This window comes from Cherax quadricarinatus, chromosome 98 (assembly GCF_038502225.1).
Source record: "Cherax quadricarinatus isolate ZL_2023a chromosome 98, ASM3850222v1, whole genome shotgun sequence".
In the NCBI taxonomy this organism is placed as follows: domain Eukaryota; kingdom Metazoa; phylum Arthropoda; class Malacostraca; order Decapoda; family Parastacidae; genus Cherax; species Cherax quadricarinatus.
Window position 1 is genome coordinate 10,126,670 of NC_091389.1, and position 15,346 is coordinate 10,142,015.

Below are 15,346 nucleotides of genomic sequence, written 5' to 3' on the forward strand. Positions count from 1 at the left end.
TACAGGCACTGTACTTCAGAGTACAGGCACTGTACTTCAGAGTACAGGCACTGTACTTCAGAGTACAGGCACTGTACTTCAGAGTACAGGCACTGTACTTCAGAGTACAGGCACTGTACTTCAGAGTACAGGCACTGTACTTCAGAGTACAGGCACTGTACTTCAGAGTACAGGCACTGTACTTCAGAGTACAGGCACTGTATATAACATAACAGATCCTATTCACACTTTTTTTTACATTTACTTGTAAATGATCCATTCCACATACCTATTTTCTAACGTAAATATTTTTACAGAAATTTTTGTGACGTAAATACATAATACTTTACACAAACTTTTGTAAATAACATCTTACACTGGTAGGTAAATCACAATTTACACAACTTCGTAAAAATTAATTTATTAGAAAGAAAAAAGTTTGTTTCCCGGATATAACATTTCAAATTCTTCGATTTCAACCTCGTAACTGAAACTGAGAGGCACTTTGCCAATTCAGCCAACATTTAGGGAGGCCTAGAAAAGCCATAGGCCGAGGAAATGTACAAAATATTTAAAGGATCTCACAAGAGAGACTGAATATAAAACAAAATGTGTTTTTTCTGACATGAAGGAAAAATGAGAATTATACAATTGAATGCGGTACAGGGGGTTCAAAAGTAATACATGATAGGGTTCAAACGCATTAGTTAGTCATGTGAGGTGGCACTGAGAGCTGGTGCTCGACTCCCAGCAAATTTAATTAGGTAATTTCAATATATAATTTACTATAGAATGGAGGAATATGGGCCAAGAGCTGGTGCTCAATCCACAGGAAACTTAAATAGACAATTACTGCACATATAATTTACAAAATTCTTCCTCAGTAAGCCATGCGTATCCTAAGAGGCAACTACAATGCCGGGAACAAGGGGCTAGTAACCCCTTCTGTACAAATGATTAAATTTTAAACCAAGAACTTGTTTTTCTGTTTAGGTCACCCTGCGTCATTGGGTGACAGTCAGTGTATTAAAAATAAAATATATAGCACTAGTCTTTATTTCTACACATACATGATACAACTTATATGACATGGCATCAGATTGAGTCAGTACAGAATATGAACAGTGACCACAATAAAACATACTCTCACACACACACACACACACACACTCTTGCAACGAGTGCAACACGAATGTACAAAAGTGACACAGCAAGGGTAAAACATGAAACGCCTTTAAATGGCGTTGTTGTTATTCCTGCGCCTTCGCACCGTACGTTCCTCGACGACCACCGAACCGGCCACAATGTCGTACACGGTGCGGTTATGTTGGAAGGAAAACAGCATGAAGCAGATAGGAAAGAGGAACGTGAGCGAGAAGTTCTTCACTACTGACCGGACAACTGCACGACCCAACCTGTAAGCAGAGGAAATATCATCAATACTTACAAACACGTTGATAATTGTCTGTATTGTGCATATCATTATATCATTATTGTGCACAATATTATACCATTATTATACACAATACAGATCCCCAACGTGTTCATAACCTGAAGACTTCCTGTATTATGAATATTATACATAATTCAGGAGGTCCCCAATGTGTTCATAAGTCAAGGGCTTCCTGTACAATATTTTCACACCCTGCACGCATGTTCCATTCACTGCTCTGATGGGAATGGAAGCACTAGCCGTGAAAAGCAGATGAATGGACGGTCACAATACCGTGACTGGAACAATACACAAACAACCCACACAAAGGAAAGAGAAACTTGTAATTATTTAATGGTGTGGCTAGTTAGTGGTATGGCTAGTTAATGGTGTGACTAATGTTGTGACTAGTTAATGGTGTGACTAGTTAATGGTATGACTAGCTAATGGTCTGACTAGTTAATGGTGTGACTAGTTAATGGTGTGACTAGTTAATAGTGACCAGTTAATGGTGTGACTAATGTTGTGACTAGTTAATGATGTGACTAGTTAATGGTGTGACTAGTTAATGGTGTGACTAGTTAATGGTGTGACTAGTTAATGGTGTGACTAGTTAATGGTATGACTAGTTAATGGTGTGACTAGCTAATGGTGTGACTAGCTAATGGTGTTAGTTAATGGTGTGACTAGTTAATGGTATGGCTAGTTAATGGTGTGGCTTGTTAATGGTGCAACTAGTTAATGGTCCAAGTTGGTCCGAAATGTCATTGTAAATTTCTTTCTATGTGCAGGTTATTTGTGTATAAAAAATGGACGCACATACATTAACTCAGATGTTTTGGTCTTGGAGCTTGATCAAGGTCCGAGGACCAAAACAACGAAGGTGTCCATATTTTTTAACATCCTCAAGTCAGCATTCGTTTGCCTTCTTGATACAAAATATTTTAATTTACCTCACTAATTCAGTGGGATTGCAAGAAATTAAGAGTGATGTTAATATTAAATGTTTACAGAGGTATTTTAACTATCACTGGCTGGCCGCTTCTTTTTTCTATTTGTAAAGACTAGATTTTCTGTTTGTATTCTTGTATTGTCCATAAATATATGCAAATGATAATCACTGATGTTGTAGTCTTAAGATAGGCCTAAGTTTGCCCGAAATGCTCTGCATAACTATGGACGTCCTGCATGTATGACTAAATGTTGCCTGTCTCTGTACAAACATTGTATTATGTCAGGCATCACTGTACACTATTATATAAGGCATCATTGTATGCTGTATTATGTCAAGCATTATTGTACATTGTATCATGCTGAAATACAGTATTATCATTATTATTATTTTGTATTATTAAAGTGCCCTGGTGGCCCTACCCCAGGTCAGTAGCCGGGTACACCAACGCCTGGTCAGCTGCGGTTGGCGCCACCCACTCGCAGCGCACCACCCTTAGGCCTACCAGCTTTTTGCCTGGCGTCGCACCTCCTGCTCCCCCAGAGCCGCGATGTAAACACAGAGCCTGCCCATAACATATTTGTAAATGAATGGTATGCAATACCAACAAGATGAAGACTTAGACAAGTGTGCAACAAGACTATGGTGGTCATCACCTGCTCCTAGGCTGAGGGACTGATTACCTCATCTTCTGTATATACAGCAGTATATACAGAGGTGCTGCTGTATATACAGCAGTATATACAGCAGCACCTCTGTATCCACAGGTGATACTTTCCAAGACCTACCGTGGATGCCCAAAACCACGGATAGTAGCAAACCCTATATACAAGTCAATTTCGTTTACAAACATATCTATGATAAAGTTTAATTAATAAATTACATACAGTAAGTGGAGAATTGTCACTTTTTCACAGATGGGAAGCAGTTTATGGCTTCTCTTAGGCTTTGAAGAACTGCCACCATCACTACTTTTGCACTTTTTGGGCCATTATTAAGCTTAAAGGTCATTATTGGGATATGGTAAACCATGGATAACGGTAACCGCGGAAACTGAATCCGCAGCTATGGGGTTCTACCGTGCTTCTACAGTCCTCACATTATGTCCTTGTACAGGTGCTCCTAAGCTCACAATATTTCAACTTTACGATGGTGCAGCATCAATTACTTTGGAGATGAAACTTAAGATAAATACCCAACATGAAGGTAACAAGTCCATAACTTGTACATTTAGTTCGTTACAGTAATTGTTCGTTTGTTTACTAATTCAGTGACTAAGTTATTTATTTACCATGTATTCATATCTGAATTACGTTATTTTTGACTTAGGATGGGCTCATCGGAGCGTAGCACCAACTTAAGTCGAGGACCATCTTTATTTACTTATTGATTTAGTGTATTCAAGTTCAACTTACATTATTTTTGACTTACGATGGGTTTGTCAGAATGTAACCCCATTGTAAGTAGAAGACTACCTGTAAATACTTTTACAGTCTTTTACAGGGTTTTTTAATCTTTTACAGGGTGTTAATGTTGCAGTTTTATAGCTGTAGTGTAAGCATGCCTCTGGCAAGACAGTGATGGAGTGAATGATGGTGAAAGTTTTTCTTTTTTAGGCCACCCTGCCTTGGTGGGAAACAGCTGTGTTAAAAAAAATATTATGTCCTTGTATATTGTATTGATAAAGCCATTAGATGTTGCACATGTCTAACTCTTCAACACAGTTGTATAAATATGTGGAGTTGTGTCATTTAGTACAAATATTAACATGTTGCTCCACTCACACTCCAACAGCATGTCAAATCATAGAGGTCACTTGCCTCCACTCACTCCTATCTAACTCTTACACAAGCCTGGTGCAGTTCAGAGGGTCATCTGAACTGTGATATCAGCACACTTCTGGCAAGACAGTGATTGCATGAATGATAGCTAAAGTGTTTCTTCTTTTCCAGATTACCTTGCCTTGGTCGGGGATGGCCCGGTGTGCAAAAAAAAAAAAAAAAAAACTAATGTGTATATGCTAATGGAGGCATAAAGCTGTTGCTTACATCGTATTATTATTATTTTACACGTCACTATTTTTTTATTATTATTTTACAAGTTAGTATTTTTTTTTTTCAACAAACCGGCCGTATCCCACCAAGGCGGGGTGGCCTAAAAAGAAAAACGAAAGTTTCTCTTTTTAAATTTAGTAATTTATACGGGAGAAGGGGTTACTAGCCCCTTGCTCCCGGCATTTTAGTCGCCTCTTACAACACGCATGGCTTACGGAGGAAGAATTCTGTTCCACTTCCCCATGGAGATAATAGGAAATAAACAAGAACAAGAACTCGTAAGAAAATAGAAGAAAACCCAGAGGGGTGCATGTATATATATATGCTTGTACATGTATGTGTAGTGTGACCTAAGTGTCAGTAGAAGTAGCAAGATGTACCTGAAATCTTGCATGTTTATGAGACAGAGAAAAGACACCAGCAATCCTACCATCATGTAAAACAATACAGGCTTCTCTTATACTCTCACTTGGCAGGACTGTGGTACCTCCCTGGGTGGTTGCTGTCTACCAACCTACTACCACAGGATGGTAGTACCTCCATAGGTAGTTGCTGTTTACCAACCTACTACCACAGGATGGTAGTACCTCCCTGGGTGGTTGCTGTCTACCAACCTACTACCACAGGACGGTAGTACCTCTATGGGTGGTTGCTGTTTACCAACCTACTACCACAGGACAGTAGTACTTTCCTGGGCAGTTACTGTCTACCAACCTAAAGGCTCCCCATTTACATTTACCCCTGGCACCCCAAATTTACCTACTACTCCCTCCATAACATTTTTACCCACTTTAGCATTAAAATCCCCAACCACCATTACTCTCACTACCTGAATTAATACATTTATAGTCCCTCTTTTCCTGCCATAGCTTATCCTTCAACATTATTGCTACTCCTTCTTTAGCTCTAACTCTATTTGAAACCCCTGACCTAATCCCATTTATTATTATTATTATTATTAGTTATTATTATTTTTGTGAAGGTAATCGTGAAAGAGAAAGAGAAACTCACCTCAAAAACACAGGTACCAATACGATGTATGAGCTCCAGTACAAGGATTTCCGACGTCATGTCCAGCGCCATTTTGTAATCTGACATGATGTCTGCACCCAGGTTTTCAAAGTCGTACTTTTCGATGTCACTTCTGTTGAAAACAATATGATTTCTTGGCATTTCTATGAGATACAAAAAAAATCTAATGTTCATACCTAAAAATAAGAAATCAACATCCATACCTAAAAATAAATAACATTTGTACCTAAAAAATTGAACAGTTGTACCTAAAATAGTACCATCACTTTTTTTTTTATTTTTTTAACAAGTCGGCCGTCTCCCACCGAGGCAGGGTGACCCAAAAAAGAAAGAAAATCCCCAAAAAGAAAATACTTTCATCATCATTCAACACTTTCACCACACTCACACATTATCACTGTTTTTGCAGAGGTGCTCAGAATACAACAGTTTAGAAGCATATACGTATAGAGATACACAACATATCCCTCCAAACTGCCAATATCTTAAGAACATAATATACCTCTGGTAATTGTTCAAATGTTAAGAATTCGGAATCTGTCTGCCCACAGTCACCAATATTTAATTAAAATTCCTGACTCGCAAAAACACAATAATGCAGTTGCAAACAAACCACAGAACAGGTGGGGATTAAACTCACGGCAAGTGAATCAGAAAACCCCAGACCAGTACGTAAGCCACTGGGCCAGCTTGCTATAATAAGATTCATCCAGCTAGGTACATTTATACACCATAGAGAGGTTAGCATGGGTCCCACTGTGACCACAAATGCAAGTTTTTACAGACGAATTTCCCACCAGCATGGCTGTGTGGAACTCTAGCTCAAGTCCCCTCAAAGTCACCACCACCACTCATAAAATCGTAACAAGATTGCAAACCATGGAACGAGTGAAGTTTGAATCCATGGTGAGTCAGTCTTAAAAATTCCAGACCAGTGCGTTAACTACTGTAGTGGTCACAGTGGTGGCCCATGCTGACCTCTCTATGGTGTATAAAAATTAGATTTTAATTTTATTGAAGAAAATATATGAGTAGCTTCATAAGTCTGCCAGAAATGCCAGAGTTCTATCGAATGTCACAATCTTCTAAAAACTGTGTACAAGTGGTCCTCGACTTATGCTGGTTCGACTTTACCATATTTCAACTTTACGATGGTGCAGCAGCAATTACTCTGGAGATGAAATTTAAGATAACTACCCAACATGAAGGGCTAAGTCCCTAACTAGTATTCATTTACTGACTTTTCAATACTGGTATTTAGTTAGTTACAGTAATTATTTATTTACTTACTCAGTGACAGTAGTTTATTTATTCAGCACATCATATTCATATTCATTCTTGACTTACGATATTTTCGACTTATGATATTTTCGACTGATGATATTTTTGACTTACGATATTCTCGATTTACGATATTCTCAACTTATGATGGGTCGTCGGGACGTAACCCCATTGTAAGTCAAAGACCACCCATATCTTGTGAAAGTAAAGTTTTTATCTATTTATTTATCTATTTATCCACAGCTTGTGGTACCATCATACCAGCGAGAACCACTCGAGAGAACACAAACGCACAGCAGATCGAAGGCGTCGACGGCAGCGAAGGTGACAGCCAGCTTGATAGCAAACAGGAGGAGGAAGTCTATGACCTCGGCGATGAGTCTCTTCCACAGTGGCGGGATCGTGTACTCCACTCCTGAGTGCACAAAATGTAAACAATTAATGTTTATACAAGGTCGACCTAGTGTAAAAACAAAAGTGGAATAAACTATAAACATTAGTGTTGGTATAAACTATAAACATTACTGTGTGATATAAACTACTATAAACATTATAGCATTGGTATAAACTACTATAAACATTATAGTGTTGGTATAAACTACTATAAACATTACTGTGTTGGTGTTACGCAGTGTGCTACAGTAAAATTTATACAAGAAATAATGCTCCATATACACCTACCATCCGACTTACGACCGAGTTCAGTTCCGAGAAACCGGTCGTAAGTCGAAATGGTCGTAAGTCGAACTTTACTACTGAATATCAACAAAACATTTTTGTAATGACTATTTTATTGTTTTATTTTGGTATTTCATGTTTTACTTTACTTTTTATGTCGTTAGTACTGTATTTTATACTGTAAGGTTTAGGATAAACACTGTGTACAACACAAATACTTGTTTATTTCCCAGAAATTTGGCATAAAAAACACGGTCGTAAGTCGAGTGGTCATAAGTCGAGCAGGTCGTAAGTCGGATGGTAGGTGTATCATGTTATTTTCCGTGTAGTATACGGAAAGTGAACGCGTTTTATTCCTGTCAGTCAGGCAGTGGCCAGGACAGGAGCAGCCTTTAGGAGCCAGGAACATTTTATTTAATTTACGACATCAAAGTCGTAACATTTGGTATAAACTACTATAAACATTATACAACGCAGTTTTTGTTTCAACATGCGTTGCTGTCTCCCACTGAGGCAGGGTGCTCTGAAAAAGAAACACTTTCACTCAGATACAACAGTTTGGATGTCGCTCCAAACAGCAGACATCTCCACCCCTCCTTCAGAGTACAGGCACTGTACTACCCACCTCCAGGACTCAAGTCCGGCTAACTGGCTTCCCTGCATCCCTTCACAAAGTGCACTGCATATCATAAGTCGAATACAAATATGATGTGCTAAATGAACAGGTAAATACATAAGTACCTAGGTAGTAGGTTGGTAGACAGCAACCACCCAGGGAGGTACTATCGTCCTGCCAAGTGAGTGTACAACGAAAACCTGTAATTGTTTTACATGATGGTAGGATTGCTGGTGTCTTTTGTCTGTCTCATAAACATGCAAGACTTCAGGTATGTCTTGCTACTTCTACTTACACTTAGGTCACACTACACATACATGTACAAGCATATATATACACACCCCTCTGGGTATTCTTCTATTTTCTTTCTAGTTCTTGTTCTTATTTATTTCCTATTATCTCCATGGGGAAGTGGAACAGAATTCTTCCTCCGTAAGCCATGCGTGTTGTAAGAGGCGACTAAAATGCCGGGAGCAAGGGACTAGTAACCCCTTCTCCCGTATAAATTACTAAATTTAAAGGGGAAACTTTCGTTTTTCTTTTTGGGCCACCCCGCCTTGGTGGGATATGGCCGGTGTGTTGAAAGGAAAGAAATACATAAGTGCTGTCACTGAATAAGTAAATAAATTATTTTTTTTTTTTCAACAAGTCGGCCGTCTCCCACCGAATACAAGTTAGGGACTTGCTGCCTCCATGTTGGAGAATTATCTTAAGATTTATCTCCAAAGTAATTGCTGCTGCACCTTCGTAAGTTGAAATATTCGAAGCTGAACCATCATAAGTCAGGAGCACCTGTAATTATGTAGAAAGAAGAGGAGTAGGCAGAGAGAATAAAGGAAAGGAGCAAGGAGAAATAATTGATACCTCTCTGATGCTGTTGCTGTTGCTGCTGCTGTTGTTGCTGCTGTTGCTGTTGCTGCTGCTGTGTTGCAGACAACCTCGGTGCAGGCTCTGGTCGAGGCTGTAGTTGATGAGTAGACGTCTGTGCAGTGGTTGTAAAAGATTCAACTCCGCCGTAAGTGGTAGTCTGAAATTACGGAAGAGAATTAGATGGACAGGACACCAGGGCTCTTCCTGCTCTCAGAAAAACAGAACACACACAGGCACAACACAAGCCACAAAACTCACTTTGACATCCCTCATATCCATCTCCCCCTATGCAAAACTATAATGCACATAAAGGGCCCTAAGATCCGAACTAAACCAGCAAAAGGTCCCCTGTCTACCAGTCAATTTAGAGCTATAATTAAAAATCATCTCGTCTCCCAAACTTAACTATACCAACACTATTACCTGGAGTTTACCTGGAGAGAGTTCCGGGGGTCAATGCCCCCGCGGCCCGGTCTGAAACCAGTTTGAAACTACTCAAGAAATCCTAATTATTCTTCTTTCAACGCACCGGCTGTATCCCACCAAGGTAGGGTGACCCAAAAAAAAAAAAAAAGTTTCTCTTTTTAATTTTAGTAATGTATACAGGAGAAGGGGTTACTAGCCCCTCGCTCCCAGCATATCGGTCACCTCTTATGACATGCATGGCTTACGGAGAAAGAATTCTGTTCCATTTCCCCATCCAAATCCCAATTAAGACCCCTAAATCAATCTAAAATATTAATACACACTTAAAATTGTACTGTTGTAACACTGTAAACTGTACTAATCATAATACTTTGTTATTATACTATCTCTCTACTATAAATTTATTAAAAATTTTTGACTACCTCTCTTGTGTAATAATGTAAAATAATGAATAATTAAAAATTTACCACTCCAAAATCTATGTCTGTATAGCATGAATTAACAGAATATTCAATTCTCTTGTATTCACTGTAAACTCCTAAACTTATACAGTGGACCCCCGCTTTACGATCAGCTCCCAATGCGACCAATTATGTAAGTGTATTTATGTAAGTGCATTTGTATGTGTATGTTTGGGGGTCTGAAATGGACTAATCTACTTCACAATATTCCTTATGGGAACAAATTCGGTCAGTACTGGCGCCTGAACATACTTCTGGAATGAAATAATATCGTAAACCGGGGGTCCACTGTACTTACACTCACCCATGCGACTGTATATACAAAATTACTCATTGTTATTGACTTATTAATCTTAAGCCTTAAACTGTCCAAATGAAGATCTACGTTCATGCGCGTAGCGCTCCGACCTTATTTTTTTACATCTGAAGACATGTAAAAAAAAAAGTAGATCTAGGTTCGGAGCGCTATGCACGTGAAAATAGATCTTCGTTTGGACAGTTTAAGGGTTAAGTTAGTCTTAAGTTTGCCAGAAATGCTCTGCATATATATAGGGGCTTTCAAAACACATTTCCTGGTGGTTACACAACACGCACCCCACGAACTCTCACCTGGGACTGGACTGAGGCCAGAAAGTAGGGAAAGGTGGCCACCACACACTGTAGCTGGTACAGGTGATTCATCCAGGCCCGCAGGGCCAACGCGTACTCTCCCGCAGTGTGGTACTCTCCCTCGTACTCTGTTACCACCACCACACGCTGTCCTGAGACACATAATGAGTGAGACAAATAACCATGTGTGAGACACGTGTCCAACACTAGGTATCTTTGTGAGAGATACATGTACACTGCTAGGTAATTTTGAATGAGGAACATGTAACCCTAGACATCTTTCAAAGTAAATCATAGCAACAACATCATGTGGAAAATGTCACTGTTGTAAAGGTCATAATAATTTAAAAATAAAATGTCACCTGGACTGAAGAGGCCATTTGTAGAGAATTTTTTCCTCTTATAAGTCTTGAACAGTACACAGAGTACCTTTTTCACACACATGAGGGACCTTTATCGACAAACCGTTTCAGCTGCACTGCTGGCTTCTTCAGTCGATTACAGAGATGACTTACAATCGTCAGTAAAGATGCCTGGTGTGTTCTTCACATCTTTATTTGATCTCGTTTCTTTTCAAAGAGAGGTGCAGCTCCCTTCCCTCTCTTCAGGCAATACAGTAAGTCCTCTTATACCACTATTCTACATACAGGCGGGCCCTGCTTTACACTTTATTCACACGTCCTATAATAAATACATTCACCACTATGAGCTAGGGATGAAAATATTTTAAGGCGAGTAATGTGTGTATTGTACATGCATTTTTTAGGCCTAGCTCTATTACTCATTTAATATATGATAGTGTAAACATGTCATCAGGCTTTTATATGCATTTGAAAGTGAAAAAAAAAAAAATACACTGTGTTTCACTTTACAGCAGTAGCCTGGAACCTAACCTGCTGAACAGGTGGGGCCCTAATGTATCCAAAATTGAATAGCATGTACTATGAAGACTTTCCATGCGTTATTCAATTTTGAATTCATTTTTTTTAATCGAATTTACAATAACAGAGAACAATAGATGCTCCTTGCTCTATGAAGGCTAGATTTATGATAACAAAAAAAGGCACAATACCATGACTGGAACGATACACAAATAACCCGCACATAAAAGAGAGAAGCTTACGACGATGTTTCGGTCCGACTTGGACCATTTACAAAGTCACACTAACCAGCCGTCCTGCTCCACTTCTGGTTAGTGTGGCTTTGTAAATGGTCCAAGTTGGACCGAAACATCGTTGTAAGCTTCTCTCTTTTATGTGCGGGTTATTTGTGTATAGATTTATGATATTTCGACTTCACGCCATCGTAAAGCACTGTACAGTACTGTACATTTACTGACTTTTCAGTACTGGTATTTAGTTATTTACGGTAATTATTTTGTTTGCTTATTCAGTGACAATAACTTATTTATTTATCATATATTCATATTCAACTTGCAATATTTTCAACCTACGATGGGTTCATCGCAATGTAACCCCATTGTAAGTCCAGGAGCACCTGTACAAAATATGAAAGATGGTGGGGTTAAACCTCACTTTTTCTGGCTCCTGACGACGCAGGAACTTCCTCGTGCGATGCCATCGTGACACACCTGCGGACATGATAAAAAGCATGAAAAACTTCGTCATTCTTATTTACCTATGTGCTGTTGTTTTATGAAGGTAGTTGTGATTTTTGAAGAGTAAGACACGTGCACAATGTTTACGAATCTTTACTGAGGAAATGTTTCTCCAGACAGTGGCTTCATCAGTCTAATACAGAGAAGAATGGTGGAAAAGGAGGAATTTGAGGTAAACAGTCCCTCAGTCTGGTATCGATGTGATCAGTCTATCAATCTTGAAGATTGATAGATTGAACACATTGATTCTAGGCATCATTTACACATCATTCTGATCACACATAAAAAAATAAATATATGTATATAACACAATAAATACTGAACAACGATAAAAATTAAGAAACAATAAATGCAACGAACCTTAAGAATTAGCATAAATAAATATTATTATACCACTTTTTGACCAATTATTATCTCCCTGTGGCTGCCTAGAGACTGACCTCACATTCAATATCGATCAAAAAGGTGTCTCAGGCGAGTGTAAAGTGACTAAAAAAAAAAGACAAGAATTACCTCATTATCTCTAGCCTTAAAAAACCCACCACCAAAAATCTTCTTTAAGGTCATAAGAACCACTTCTAATGTACAGCCTCTCCTCACTTAATGACGGAGTTCTGTTCCTAAGAATACGTTGGTAAACAAATTCGTCATTAAGTGAGGAGCATACTATAATGGTAGTGGGTTTGTGTCGACCATCTTTGATATTGTTTTAATGTCACATTTGCATCATTTATAACATTTCTGGTATATTTTTAATGTTTACACAGTACTGTACTGTGCAGTGGTACCTCGGGATACGAACTTAATTCATTCCAGAAGGCTGTTTGAGTGCCGTTACCGAACGAATCTGTTCCCATAAGGAATAATGTAAATTCGATTAATCCGTTTCAGACCCTAAAAATACACTTAAAAAAGCACTTACATAAATACACTTACATAATTGTTCGAGTTTCGAGGTTTTCGTATCCCGAAGTACCACTGTATATTGTAATAAACAGAATAGAGGCAATCAGCTCTAATATATATTATTTAGGTATAAATACTGCTCAGAGAGCCTGTCATAAGTCCGAGGCATCGATAAACAAGTATACGTCACTAAGTGAGGAGACGCTGTACGTTAAACCACCGTACAAACATTTAAAAATATACCAGAAACATTATAAATGGTGTAAAAGTGACATTAAAAATATACCTAACGATGGTTGACACAAACCCACTACCATTACAGTACGTTCCTCACTTAACGACCAATTCATTTACCGACCTACTCTCGGGAGCGGAACTACATCGTTAGGCGTGGAGAGGCTGTATTTTTCCCCGTGGCGGCCCCGAGATTCGCCTCACACTCAACACAGGTTAAAACATGTCTCAGGTGAGTAAAAAACAAGACGAGAGTTACCTCGTTAATCCCCAGTCTTGAAAAAAAAACCACAACTAAAAAACCTCTTTTAGGGTCGCACAAACCACCTCGGACAGTTTACCATCTCGCCGCAGCGGCCCCGAGACTCACTTCACACTCAACACAAGTCAAAAACGGCTTTATATAAGTGTAAAGTGAATAAAAAACTAGAGAATTACCTCGCTTTTTTCCAGCCTTGAAAAAACCTACACAAAATTCTCTTCTAGGGTCGTAAAAAAAAATTTTTATCTATTATTTTTCCCAGTGGCGGCACCGAGACGCACCTTATACTCGATCAAGGTCAGAAACCTGTCTTAAAACAATATAAACTGAAAAAAAAAAAATGAGAATTACCTAGAATTTCTCCAGTCTTGAAAAAACCACCTCAAATAAACCTCTTAAAAACCACCTCAAATAAATCTCTTAAAAACCACCTCAAATAAACCTCTTAAAAACCACCTCAAATAAACCTCTTAAAAACCACCTCAAATAAACCTCTTAAAAACCACCTCAAATAAACCTCTTAAAAACCACCTCAAATAAACCTCTTAAAAACCACCTCAAATAAACCTCTTAAAAACCACCTCAAATAAACCTCTTAAAAACCACCTCAAATAAACCTCTTAAAAACCACCTCAAATAAACCTCTTAAAAACCACCCCAAATAAACCTCTTTAAAAACCACCTCAAATAAACCTCTTAAAAACCACCCCAAATAAACCTCTTTAAAAACCACCTCAAATAAACCTCTTAAAAACCACCCCAAATAAACCTCTTAAAAACCACCCCAAATAAACCTCTTTAAAAACCACCTCAAATAAACCTCTTAAAAACCACCTCAAATAAACCTCTTAAAAACCACCTCAAATAAACCTCTTAAAAACCACCTCAAATAAACCTCTTAAAAACCACCTCAAATAAACCTCTTAAAAACCACCTCAAATAAACCTCTTAAAAACCACCTCAAATAAACCTCTTAAAACCACCTCAAATAAACCTCTTAAAAACCACCTCAAATAAACCTCTTAAAAACCACCTCAAATAAACCTCTTAAAAACCACCTCAAATAAACCTCTTAAAAACCACCTCAAATAAACCTCTTAAAAACCACCTCAAATAAACCTCTTAAAACCACCTCAAATAAACCTCTTAAAAACCACCTCAAATAAACCCCTTAAAAACCACCTCAAATAAACCTCTTAAAAACCACCTCAAATAAACCTCTTAAAAACCACCTCAAATAAACCTCTTAAAAACCACCCCAAATAAACCTCTTAAAAACCACCCCAAATAAACCTCTTAAAAACCTCCCTGAGACACATCATACTTAGTATAAGTAAAAAAAAACCGCCTTAAATAAGTGTCAAGTCAATAAAAACCAAGACGAGAATCACCTGGTTATTTCCAAGCTGGTAAAAACCACCCCAAATAAACCAGTTTTACGGCCTTAAAAACCACTTCTCCCTCATTATCATGTGCCTGAGGCGCCCTGACACTCACCTCACACTTAACACAGGTCATAAAGTGTCTTATATAAGTGTAAAGTGAATAAAAACTGTTAAATAAGAGACTTGAGTCGCCATTAACTGACAACAACAACAACGACAACGACACTAAATTATTTATTATTTTTTTTATTTCTATAAACATTATTAATTCTTTCATTACTACTAAGAATTAATAAATAAATAAATAAATAAATACTTTATTTATACGTTAAACTAAATTTTTATTGCAAAAAAGAATACGACCCTAAATTATTTATTATTTTTTTATCTCTCAACAAACATTAATAATTTTCCCATTAACATTATAAATGATAAATAAATAAATAAATACTTTATTTATACATTAAACTAAATTTTTATTGAATAAAAAAATACGACCCTAAATTATTTATTATTTTTTTTATCTCTCAACAAACATTAATAATTTTCCC

The 15,346-nt window shown here is 37.9% G+C and overlaps 1 protein-coding gene across 3 annotated transcripts; it reads right to left on the reverse strand.

Moving 5' to 3' along the window:
• Positions 1-384: 384 nt before the first annotated feature.
• On the reverse strand, positions 385-15,025 carry LOC128702473 (protein FAM8A1). Of its 3 annotated transcripts, XM_053796713.2 has the most exons (9): positions 14,908-15,006; positions 11,926-11,981; positions 10,753-11,071; positions 10,391-10,542; positions 8,889-9,051; positions 7,025-7,145; positions 5,429-5,561; positions 2,786-2,928; positions 385-1,394 (listed from the first exon to the last, which is right to left on the reverse strand). In XM_053796713.2, exons 3-9 carry the CDS (start codon positions 10,832-10,834, stop codon positions 1,214-1,216), a joined length of 975 nt encoding a protein of 324 aa, XP_053652688.2. In that variant the 5' UTR covers positions 10,835-11,071; positions 11,926-11,981; positions 14,908-15,006; the 3' UTR covers positions 385-1,213. The 3 variants fall into 3 exon arrangements, with proteins under 3 accessions (XP_053652688.2, XP_053652686.1, XP_053652687.1); XM_053796711.2 differs by lacking the exon at positions 10,753-11,071 and having other exon boundaries at positions 14,908-15,025; XM_053796712.2 differs by lacking the exon at positions 10,753-11,071 and having other exon boundaries at positions 14,802-15,003.
• Positions 15,026-15,346: the final 321 nt, after the last annotated feature.

What these genes read in the sequence shown, in the direction of transcription:
- LOC128702473 (XM_053796713.2), bottom strand. Translation starts at nt 10,834, where the DNA reads ATGTGTGTGAAAAAGGTACTCTGTGTACTGTTCAAGACTTATAAGAGG. An exon ending in TTGGTACCTGTGTTTTTGAG is followed by an intron (nt 2,929 to 5,428) that starts GTGAGTTTCTCT and finishes TGTTATGGGCAG; the next exon opens with GCTCTGTGTTTACATCGCGG. An exon ending in TACCCGGCTACTGACCTGGG is followed by an intron (nt 1,395 to 2,785) that starts GTAGGGCCACCA and finishes CTCTGCTTACAG; the next exon opens with GTTGGGTCGTGCAGTTGTCC.